The sequence below is a fragment of the Pangasianodon hypophthalmus genome, chromosome 7 (genome assembly GCF_027358585.1).
Source record: "Pangasianodon hypophthalmus isolate fPanHyp1 chromosome 7, fPanHyp1.pri, whole genome shotgun sequence".
NCBI classification, from domain to species: Eukaryota; Metazoa; Chordata; class Actinopteri; order Siluriformes; family Pangasiidae; genus Pangasianodon; species Pangasianodon hypophthalmus.
This window is the reverse complement of record NC_069716.1, coordinates 9344265-9356693: the sequence shown is the minus strand read 5'-3', so window position 1 is coordinate 9356693 and position 12429 is coordinate 9344265. Positions and strand designations below refer to the sequence as shown.

The 12429-nt window shown below is 39.3% G+C and overlaps 1 protein-coding gene across 5 annotated transcripts in view; it reads right to left on the bottom strand.

Moving 5' to 3' along the window:
- atrx (ATRX chromatin remodeler) overlaps positions 1–12429 on the bottom strand; it is a 53107-nt gene that overhangs the window by 19689 nt on the left and 20989 nt on the right. For all 5 annotated transcript variants that reach the window (XM_034305595.2, XM_053235452.1, XM_034305593.2 and 2 more), the window contains 10 exons: positions 10256–10402; positions 8796–8973; positions 7824–7961; positions 7235–7410; positions 6257–6374; positions 4478–4608; positions 2432–2526; positions 2206–2345; positions 1906–2056; positions 1710–1810 (listed from right to left, as the gene is read on the bottom strand). In XM_034305595.2, coding sequence (XP_034161486.2) covers positions 1710–1810; positions 1906–2056; positions 2206–2345; positions 2432–2526; positions 4478–4608; positions 6257–6374; positions 7235–7410; positions 7824–7961; positions 8796–8973; positions 10256–10402 — 1375 coding nt within the window. The remainder of the gene's footprint in view (positions 1–1709; positions 1811–1905; positions 2057–2205; positions 2346–2431; positions 2527–4477; positions 4609–6256; positions 6375–7234; positions 7411–7823; positions 7962–8795; positions 8974–10255; positions 10403–12429) is intronic.

Genomic DNA, 12429 nt, shown 5'->3' with positions numbered 1-12429 from the left:
TTGGACAATTCCATGCTCCCAACCTTGTGGGAACAGTTTGGAGCGGGCCCCTTCCTCTTCCAACATGACTGTGCACCAGTGCACAAAGCAAGGTCCATAAAGACATGGATGACAGAGTCTGGTGTGGATGAACTTGACTGGCCTGCACAGAGTCCTGACCTGAACCCGACAGAACACCTTTGGGATGAATTAGAGCGGAGACTGAGAGCCAGGCCTTCTCGACCAACATCAGTGTGTGACCTCACCAATGCGCTTTTGGAACAATGGTCAAAAATTCCTATAAACACACTCCTCAACCTTGTGGACAGCCTTCCCAGAAGAGTTGAAGCTGTAATAGCTGCAAAAGGTGGACCGACATCATATTGAACCCTATGGGTTAGAAATGGGATGGCACTTAAGTTCATATGTGAGTCAAGGCAGGTGACCGAATACTTTTGGTAATATAGTGTACCTTGACCTTGGAGTTCAGCTTGTATCTCTTTGGAAGTTTTCTTTGGCTCTTTGTCTACCTTTTGCACTATCCTTCTGTTCAATCTGGGGATGATTTTCCTCTTGCGGCTACATCCAGGGAGGTTGGCTACAGTCCCATGGCCCTTAAACTTCTTAATAATATTTGCAACCGTAGTCACAGGAACATCAAGCTGCTTGGAGATGGTCTTATAGCCTATGCCTTTAACATGCTTTTCTATAATTTCCTTTCTGCTCTCCTCACAGTCTCCTTTGCTTTCTCTGGTCCATGTGGTATACATGATGATACCAAACAGCAGAGTGACTACTTTTCTCTATTTAAATAGGCTGAATGACTGATTACAAGATTAAAGGCATGTTAATAAAATTAAATTAAAGAAAATTAGTTAAAGAAAACAGGTAGCTTGAAATATGACTATAATCTGAATATTTATAATCTTTTGTAGGGGTACCAACAAATCTGTCCAGGCCATTAGAATATCTTTGTAGAATAAACAATAATTTATCTCTTTTCACACTTTGTTTGCTTTACTCTATGACATACCAAAGGCATGTAGGTATACAAGAGATAATTGCTTTTAATTTCTTCACTTTTCAGGAGGAATGAAGCATTGTTTCAATGTGCTGTAAGGGTACCAACCAATTTGTCCACATCTGTATGTATATATATATATATATATATATATATATATATATATATATATATATATATATATATATATTTTTTTTAAATGTAGTGTGTTGCATTCTTGAGCATCAATGAATGTTGGCACCTTTTGTAATAGTTGTGTACGAGTCCCTCAATTGTCCTCAGTGTGAAAAGATGGATCTCAACATCATATAGCCACTTTTGGAAAGGAGTCAAATATGTTGGAAAAGCAAAGAATGTGCAGGACCTCAAGGATTTTTCTGAAGAACAGTGGGCAGTTAACTGCTCAGGACATACAAGGGACTCATGAACAACTATCACAAAGCATAAAAACTGATCATCCAGGTAACACCACACAGTATTAAGAACCAAGCATATGTAAACTTTTGAACTGGTTCATTTGTGTAAATTCAGTTATTACTGTGTCTTGTGGACTATATGCAAACATTTGCTACAAGAAATATTCAGGGCAGTACAAAATAAATGATGCCTCATTTATTTATTTTTTTTTAACAATTTGCAGACCCCAACTGTACACTCATCCATTCTAACCTTCATGCAGGCTTTCAAAAAGTGCCAATCAATTGCCTACCTTTGTAAGGAGAGGGTTTACCCTCCTCTTTGGCTCTGCATGCTAACTCCAGGAAATCCTCAATGAGGTCCAGTGAAATGAGTGACTGACTGAACACCAAACTGAGAACACAGTGCAATCAGTTAAACCATGCATCATCTGAATAAATCACATGGCACAAGCAGTTGGGAGGAAAGATCAAACAAGTCAAGCTTACACTTTATCTTCCACATCTTCTGCCATTCGCAGAATTTCAAACAAAAGCACCATTTTTCCGGAGTGTTCCAGAACCTCGGCATCCGGTTCGCTCACAAACTCCTTGTACCAGTCAGGAGACGGGCTGCCAGGGCCTGAGTTGCTGGCACGAACTAATGAAACAAACACACACATGCATAGTATAACAATACTAAGGAAATGCATTGATCTGTAAAGATCTTTGTAAGTCAATATATGTTGTCCAAGAAAAACAATGCAGGACACGTAAATTGAGGAGACAGTCAAGACAAACCAAAGTTACCTTCTTCTACAGGTTCGGCTCTGTTCCGCCCCTCTGGGTTTCCTCCACGAGAGCTCGTGTTCCACTCCTTAATCACCTCCACATCGTCACTGTCGGACTTGTCTGAGCTCTCACCTTTGCCTTTCCCCCGCTTCTTCTTCCTGCATGTGGTTTGTGGAAACAACATGTATCAGCATAGAGAGGACTGAAAAAACAAACTTGCAGCAAGATGAAACAGGATATTGACCTTTTGGGTTTCTCGTCTTCAGAGGTCAGACTCATTGATGACTCCTCCGTTTCAGACGCAATGAATTCATCCATGCTGTCCTCATCAAAGTACCCCTGTTAACACCAAATTACGTCTTGGATTATTATCAACGTCGGATTGTATTAATTCATAGTGCATCAAAACTGTCCACATACAACAGCAAATACTTAGACAATCCAAGACGCTTACATGACATTAATTATTAAACCACTGCACTGCTTGATTCTTGATGAATGGTTAGAAGGTGTTGATTGTCTATAACAGCAGCTCTGCCAGTAGTTCAACTGAAATGTTCATATTAAAGTACTTGTTTTAACACATTACCGTTGAGTAACAAGTTTCACCGGGACTTGTATGGAGGATGCTCCACATAAACATATTAAAAATGTGTGTGATTGTTGATATAGGGGCAAATTTTCTAAAACAGGAAAGTGCGATTTCTCAGTAACATGACAAGCTGGATTTTTTTTGTCCAATTCATTAACTATCATTGACAAATTGCTGCCGTATAAAAGGAATAACACACTTCAGGAAGTGCTGTTATTGGAAACTAATCAGCTTCAGAGGAGTAACAGTAACTAGGCTTCTATCAGGCCACATCACAACACTGTTGTTGATTAATTTCCTATAACAGCACACCCCCTTCGTATTTTATTCCCTAGTTATTATGGTTAGAAATCTTCCAAATCATTTTAATGGACAGCTAAATGCTGCATAATTACTAAACCATATGACACAGACAACTCATAAACCATCACAACACTGTAACTGTAGTACACCAACAGACTACACGCTTTTCAGGTTCAGCTATTTTAAACAGTCTGGCTTCCTCGATTAATAAAACACAAGCGACTGCGATATAACTGAAGTAAGCGGATCGCATGATGTTAGACAGCATTTTTCATTGATTCTGCTGCATTAAATAATGAGCTCCCAATTTCTATATGTTTTAACTGTGTTTGGCTGCATGCGGTTTATTTATTTAACTGTGTTTAACCGAGTCTAACGGTGTTTAAATATAGCATTGAAAAGAGCCACTCAATTAACATAACTAAAGCCAGACTTTTACCCTGATTATAGCCAAGATTCACAATCAGGTGGAGTCTGTGCTGGGCGGCACTAGTCTGCAGATTTTTGGGGCAGCCGGTGTTGACGTTTGTCACAGAAAATCAAGAAGCGTGAAAAATAGCAGACAGGCAATAATGACTGGAGTGGAGCTCCTTTAAGGAGGCCGAATTAACAGAGCTGGGGCAGGAACATAAATGTCTGTACAATGTCAATTCAAAGAACCATCACAACTGCGCAGACAAGGGGAAAAAAAAAAGCTGGGTTACGAATGCCGAAGCTTTGAACCAATCGGGGCGCGGTCTCCATGTTTGTTTTGCCGTCACTGTCTCCTGGTAACAGGAAAGCATATGTTTTTGTGCGTGTTCGGTTCAGTGACAAGTTACAAGTTGGGTAATGTCATTAGCGTGTGATATCCAGTCATTTAGGGCGTGCGCCTCAATTTCTCAGAAAAATATAGAAAAATCTGTTAGCCAAAGTGTGAGACGCCCTGTCCTACATTCATTATCTGTTGGGATTTAAAAGCTGGGTGGCTATGCATTGCTAAAGCACCCATCTTATTTTGATGAAAGGAGTTATAAATATAAAGGCTTATAATGCATAAAATAAAAGAACTATTTTCTTTGTAAACTGGCTAAATAATTGAAAAAGTATTTAAAATAATGATTTTTTAAACAAATATTTAGATAATTCATCATAATTATGATTTTAGCCAGTACCATGCAGCTGTGTCTTAGTGTTTTGATGTTTCGCCAGTGCAGCAAAGCAAATATAAAACTTGCCTTCTAGTTACATCAATTGGACACACAATCTTACTACCAGGTTGTTGTGCTCGGCATGACTGACTGCGCAGAAAGTGATGACTGTGAGGAAACTCCAGCGTTCCCCTGGGTTTTGTTTTAGTGCTGATGAAGGAAGAGAGGCCTGCAGCTCGCCAGTTGTGTGCCTTTGTTCATTTACCTTGTTTTCCTTACTGATATAGTCCAGCTGGAGACACCAAGGATGTGTCCAGATTCTGCTGAGCATCTGGAAATCCTGGAAAAGCTTTGTGCCTGCACGGCCTCTTCCCCCCTCCAAGGCAGAACCGACACCTGCTCGGTAAAATAGACAGTTTATTGAGTTGTGACAGCACAACATGAAGCTCAACAACCGAATGTGAATTTCCGTGTTTTCACTTGCTGTGCATGTTCAAACTTAATGCACACGTGTTGTAGCTATAGCTACTCATTCTGAATCCTGCCGCTTGCTGGATCAGCCGAGGCACAACCAGTTCGACTGCAGAATCATTTTTACTGGTTGGAATCATTCGCATCCATAGATGACAGGCTTTTCTGAATCAGGAATTCAGAAATGTGAAAACACTGACAAAAACGAGCAAAACTCAGTTCGATGCAAAGCTGTCATATACCTTTCCTGCTTACGACACACAGTCATGGTTAAGCACAGGTTTAAAAAAAAAAAAAAAAAAAAAAAAAGAGAGAGATTCAAATGATACCTTTTACGTGTCACGCGAGGACAGAATGCAACAGCTCATAGCTGAAGCGTTCACCAGCGGCTTGCTGACTTTTTGCCAAGGGCACAAACATGCCATGCTACATGACATACTTTGTTAGTAGAGGACAATAATCATATAATTGTTCATTTCCCTTAGTCTGTATTAATGCACTCAACTAGTTCAACATACATTATTACATTACATTACCACTTTTTAGTCAAGTAAATTAGATTTCTGGGCAGCCAAAATATGTACACATCACTGGAGCTTTCATTTGCCTGGTGGGTTAGCTAATGAATTTAATATTTTCTCCATATTTTTTGTTCTTAAATGCTATTTTTTTAAAACTGGTGAAATCTGGAATTTAACTCTCCTTGCCTCTTTACTATTATAATCACAGTTTTCCCAGTATTCAAACCAGGAAATCCCAGTTCAGAGACTCACCCCTGTAAAAGGCAAGTGATTACAGCTACATCAGTGGTTATATTTTATTGTGACCAGTGTGACATTTTACAGCCGTGTTCTAAACTATGCAAGTAATGTTTTGTTTGTGTGAAAGCATTCTCTCTTAAAACAAATCCTGAGATTATTTTTGGCCAAACCTGCAGCACCAAAAAGCTTCTAAACTATAACTGCTTAACCCATACTGACAAAAAGAAATATTAGGCTATGTTTTTCACTTTAGTGAAAAAAGAAAATGTGACCCAATTAAAGCAGGCTTGAACCTGAGCAATAAATTAAGTCTGATTTGAACCTGGAGGTTAGTCCTGCTTGGGAACAAAACGCACAGTATAAAGTACACTATGCCCAAAAATGCAGTGCCACAGCGTCCAGCTGGCGTAATGAGACACCTGCTGGAAAACGCTGCCAAAGCTCTTCATTAGAAAAAAAGGATGTGGGAATTTGTCTGGATAGGCAGATCCACACCAGCTGCCATGCAATCCCTCAGCTGCAGATCTACTTTAGACGTAGCGCAATCCAAGTTATAACACGACTTAACCCAACAGTGTCTGGGACACAGTTTTTCAATCTGCCTTAGCTACTTTTTTTTTTTTTTTTTTTTTTTTACATCTTAAATTAGGTTTTTGGAAATGACAGACTGAAGGTGAACCAAACATCAGTGTTTCTTGAAAAGCTCCTGAGCAAAGTTGCTATAGTTACCTATAATATGTAAAAAACACAAAACATGACATGCTCTCTGAGCAATGTTTAGGTAGTGGTGAACTTGCAGGAGAGCCCTTTACCTGTAAAGTGCTCCAGATAGTATCTGTAGAGCTTGCACTGCACAGGCATCATCCGCACCGCGAGCACATACTCATGTTTAGGTGGCAGGAACTTAGTAAGTGCAGTGTAGTCTCTTCTCTGAAAAGGATTACAAAAAAAATATAAGGAACATCAAAAACACACACACACACATACACAGCCCTGACGTAAAATACAGGGGTGGACAAATCAGCGGCTCTGGCAACCAGGACAAACAGGTTTCAGTTTTGGCTTTTCGTTTTTTTTTTAATGTGTAGCTGCCTTGTGGACAATAGGTTCAAAAACTAGCAAAATCAAAAGTCCTACTTCCTATTGACTTTTATTAGGCAACAGAAAAGGATTCACCAAATCACGAGTATTAGAGTTCCAAGAGGCATTACTCTCGCTCCCCTGTCAATCATGGTGACACTAGCCAATCGTGGGCATTTGTATCAAGTGTCTGCGTCATGTATGCGGAAGAGGGCAGAGAGCACTTTCCTCTGAGTGTCTTACTCTGCCCTGTGACGCAGCACAAGCAGCAGTTTAAAAAGGTGGAAGAGGAAGAGGACATGGTCAATGGCTATACAGTCTGTGCCTCTCAGAGAAGTCATACACTCACCTTAATCTGTATTAATGCACTTACCTAGCTAAATAGCTCACAATAAGTAACTGGTAGTTATAAGTGATAAAGTAGTTTAGCTAACACTTTTTAGCCTAGTCAATTATATTTCTGGGGGAAACAAAACATGGAAATGGGCAGCACACTGGAGCTTTCACTTGCTTTATGGGCTAGCTAATGGATTTATTATTTGTCAACCCCTGAATAGCTCTCAATTATTTAAACCACTTTAAAGGAAAAAGCAGACTGGATACATAAAATCAGTTATTCTTTACACTTAAGGAATCTGGCCTTTAACTGGAGATTGTTAATTCAATTAGTGGGCAGAAAAATAGGAGTGAAGTAAGAACCACAGGCTTACTTGGACGCATCCTGCCAGCATCTCGTAGAGAATGTGTGCTCGTTTCTTCATGATACGCACGTCGACCATCGTGGAGTCAGCGCACTGGCCATTTTGGATGGGGTTGATGAAACGGTTTCTGAACTCTTTCACTGAGCCCAGCAAGTTTTCTTTGATGAAGTTTACCATGCAGTGGTCTAAGGGAAACACACACAAAAAAACAGAAAGGTAAATACTTTCATTATGACTATTTTCTGCTATTAAAACCCTAGAGCTGTGTCCAAGTGTCTAGAGCTGGGGCTGGAGGTTGACCATTGATCATCTAATTACCATTTAATATCTCTGCAACTCTTATAGCGACATGCTCAAATATATGCAAGGCTTTTTAGACACAAAAGCCTGATGAAAACACAGTTACATAAGTAGAGGTCTAGACTGTACGTGAGATTAAAAAAAGGAAAGAGTGGTAGACACACCGTTCGTGAACCACAGGTGCAAGTCAGAAGCCCAGATGTACAGGCTTTCTTTTAACCGTCTTCATTTCAAGCCAACATTCCCATTTGCAATAGAACAATATATAAATGAAATAACAAATACAGCAGTCACTCACACTCAATCAGGTTGTTCTGAAGCGGGGTTCCAGTCAGCACCACTCTTCGCCGAGTCTTAATGGAGTTCATGGCTTTGGACACAGCCGAGGCTTCGTTCTTCAACACGTGGCCCTCATCGCAAATAACAAAGTCTGGACCTGCAATGGGACATTTAAGAAAAAAAATAAAAACAGGGACAGGATGAGGGTGGTGTTACAAACCACCCAAAACCTGGTGTGTAACATCAGCACAGTCATGGGGTGTTTTCACTCTTTTGCTTTTTTTTATAGCTCTTTAGCCATTTGTTAACTCGGGTGGATCCAGGGAACAGATCTCTGATCCACCTACAAAAATGGTGGTCTGGGGTTCAAGGTCAAGTGAAGTCTAGTCAAGTCTAGTGTCAAGAAAAATAAACACACACTGAGTATATAAATATTATTCATTCATTCATCCTTAGTAACTGCTTCAGTTTCCTGGTCAGGGGAACACTGTGCACAAGGCAGGAATAGGTCCTGGATGGGACACCAGACACCATGGACACACACATTCAAACACTCATTCACACCTGGTGGCAATGTAGAGTAGCCTAATCCACATGGCATGTTTTTGGGAGATGGAAGAAAGCTGGAAAACCCAGAGCAAACCCACGCAGACACATGGAGAACATGCACAGAAACTTGCTATGAGCAAGCAACACTATCCACTACTTCACCATGCCGCCCATATAAATATTAACCAAACATTAATTTAAAAAAATAAAGGGATGCACATATTAATTTGGCTATTTTTGAGAAAAAAAAAAAAATGCACACAGAGAAGTAATGTACAGAACTGCACAAATGATCCATGTCTCAGAAGGAAACCTGCAATGATGAGGCCTTCCCCAAAACAAGCCCAGAATTAATCCTCATGCATTCTGACTAAGTGTGACAGTGGTGTTTCTGTACAGAATCAGTGCTGAGAACTGAAAGTAATGGTTGACCGCACTTCACCTGGGTTAACGAGGGTCTTTTGGAATGTCTCTTTAAGCTTTTTGCTTTTGATGTTGCGGCCTTGTGTTAAGTTGCGGTACATTTCGTAACCGATGATCATGATGCCGCCATCTTCATGCCAGCGCTGCAGGGCGTATGCTCGCTCTTGAGGCCTCTTCACCGTGGCCAACTCTGTCACCTGATGCACAAACACACACCGTGAGCACAAGTACAGTTGAAGTCCTAACTTTAGAGTACACAGGTCTGATCTTTTGCTTAGCTGACAAAGGTCAATTAATGATACAGTATTTAAAACCAAGACAAATCAATTAGTTGAGCCATTTCGTCTTATGAAATTATAATGTACTGGAACGTTTGCATTTGCTTCACTTTTAAGAATGGCAAGACATTGTATTTAATTGTTCAGCTCTTTTATGCAAATTTTGAAAATTGGAATAAAAAGATGACATACCCTATGTGGAACAGTCCATCAACAAAGACCAAATGTAAAACAAAATCATAGAATTCAATGGCTTTTCGAATAAATAATGATGTAGGGCAGTGGTAAATGATGAAATGTTGCCTGTAGAGCATAGCCAGGTGGCGGAAATCACAACCCACCAACATCAATGCTGTTATATTTGTGATTATTTATATTTATGATGATAGTTATTCACCAGTTTGACTACTTAATCATATTGAATGGGTTCACTCCAAATCCGAAAAAAAAAAAAAAAAAAAAAAAGTGGCTTATAAATGTCAGATATGACGTAATGTTTTCTTTTGTTTGAAAGTCAAGGAATAAAATAAATATTCCTTGACTTTCAAACAATATGGCTACAATAAATAGTAAAAATATTACTGTACAAATTTAAATAATGAGCCTAATATTTGCATAGTAGGATTATGTTCATAGAATAAATCTGTACTAAGAGGGTCCATGGAGTTTATTTTACAGTGAAAGGAGTTCCTGGCTGAAACAGGGAACACAAGTTACATGTTTCAGTGCGTGTTTCTACATACATCTGAACAAGGACGGCCGTAGGGGACACGTGAGCTACTTGGCTGAAGCTACAAACATCATTGTAACCCTGACAGGAATAAAGTGCTACAGAAGATGAATGAAGGAATGAACAATTGTTAAATCTCTCCATTACGCTGCTGCTTATTTCTTTCCATACAGTCTTTTCTCCCTAATTACTTATACATCATCTTCAAGATTCTGGCATAGCTTTAGTGGATGGAAACAGATTTCTTTGCATTTTCTTTTGTTGACTGATTTTATGGAAATGGCAAAATGAATGTCTGAATGGAAACAAAGATGTAATTATCTATAACAAAGGTCTATTGATTTCATATGTGATACAATTTAAACAGCTCTTTAAGGGTATACAGCCTGTTGTGAGATTCAGTGAGACTGCATTATGCAGGAAATGAGAAATGATGATAAGTTCGGTGTGTTACACAAGAGAAATCTCTACCTCTAAGCTTTCCTCGTCTTGCAAGCCCTCCTGCCACTTCTCAAACTCGTTCAGCCAGTTGAGGACGGTGTTAAGGGGACACACCACCAAAGCCGTTGAGAAATCGAGTTTCTCGCACAGGAGCACAGTGTGGAGAAACGTCACCACCTGCAGGACAACAGAAGAACAGCTGACCCACTGATGTAGCTCACAACACTAAACAATACTCTTTTATTTGTACCTCCACCACAGTGTGCAAATAATGTTGATTCTTCACTTGTACTAACTCATTTAATTTACTTTTAACACAGACATCTGTCTTAATTACACGTGATCTTGAAATTCTGATCTTTACCCCTCCATAGTTGGTTTTCATGAATAACAGAGCTACCAAAAGGTCTAGTAGGGAATTTAAAGGTGTCATTTACATGCATTCTGTTGATGTTCTGTCTCTACATGAGGATAGTATCAGTATTAGTCAAACAGATTTCTTTGTCTTTACTGCAGACTGATGCTACAGGATGTAAATGATTTTCCTCATTTGTAAGTCAGGTTGGATAAAATCATCTGCTAAATGAATAAATGTAAATGTAAATGCAAAGTGTGCATCCAACCAAACGCCTCAAAACCCACTGCAGTAAAGAAATCTTCCACCTTGAGATTCCAAAGTAGTCCTTCTTTGTGTGTGTCTAGAAGGCTTCAAGGGTAGAGCTAAAAGATATTTGCTACAAATCCTACTAGCAGGCACTATTAAGAGTATCACATTCAGATCAAAACCTGACCCTCCATCATACAATGTTGGGATACAAAAATTGTGGGAGCTGTACGAAATGGAACGAATCGCATATGCACTATGACTTCAGAGGCCGAAATTTATTAAGAGAGGGACTCCTGTAACGCCTTTCTTAATGCAATAAGATAATATTGATAATCCATGGCATATTTGTTCTAACTACTTCAGTCTCCCACCCTTCTCTTATTTATTTCTTTTACTTATTCATTTAGCTATTATTATTATTGATTAATTAGTTTTTATTTTTTACTTTTTCCCTTTACGTCTTTTTCTCTGGGTTTTGTATTATCAAATATACGTGGATGTTTTCATTTATTCTATAATGCACTTGATATACTGAAAACTGAATCACTGTCGACACAGCGGGAATATGAAAAACGAACATGCCAAAAAGTAAAACCGTAATGTATTGAATGATGTTAAAAATAAAATATATATTTAAAAAAACACAGCAGCTTGAAGAAGAACTAGTACGGAATTCTGTTACTGCCTTAAGTCGAGAGCACAATAGTTTAAAGTGTGATGACACCACAAAATGAAAGTTACAACCTGATATTGAACTGCTTTGTAAGAATAAATCATATAATTTTTCAGCAAGACCGATAATACACCTTTCCTGGTGAAAAATCAGAAAAAAATGTTACTGGAAACAACTTTGCGAAAGGAGGATGATGCGGAACTTGATGTGCCACCGAGTACTGAGAAACAACACATTATGCAAATTAGTTACACCATGTTCTCACCCTCCACCCCTCCTCACATCATTTTTCTTGGCTGTTCAGCTATTTTTAGCAAAGTAATGGATTATGAATGATTTATTGCAATAAATGTGCCACGCTTGTGCAACAATCGTTTAACAAACTGATAGGAAGGGAATGGTGTGTTTTTTTTATGCTGGATTCATGCTGACAGATGAAGAACATTACCTATTGCCTACATATGACAGCTGTGTCTGACCTAGGGGACTTTCCTTTAGAGCAACTCTTTCCCTCAGAGACAAGTACGTACAAAAACCACAAGCACTGTGGGGTAAGAGCAGTGTGAAAGTTATACGGCTGAATTTGAGGCGTTTGAAAAGGTGGTAGGTCTGTGTAGAGTGACAGTTAAAGATGTGACCGTAGTAACACCCCTCATTAACAGTAAAAACTCGTTTATCGCCATTTAAACAGTGGCTTTAATAGAGAGTGTGATGATGGCCAACCTGAGCACACAGAGCAGTATCAGCAAGCACGGGCATTAAAATGAGCAAAAGGTGCTGTGAACTGTGTGCACACAAGCAGCATACAGAGAAACTGTTGCACATGACAGAACTTCAGTTCTGTGAGTACTGAGCACTGAGGCATGTGCATTTCCTTTCCCCTTGCTAGCCAGGGCCCACACTTACAGTCAAGTAAAGTAAAAC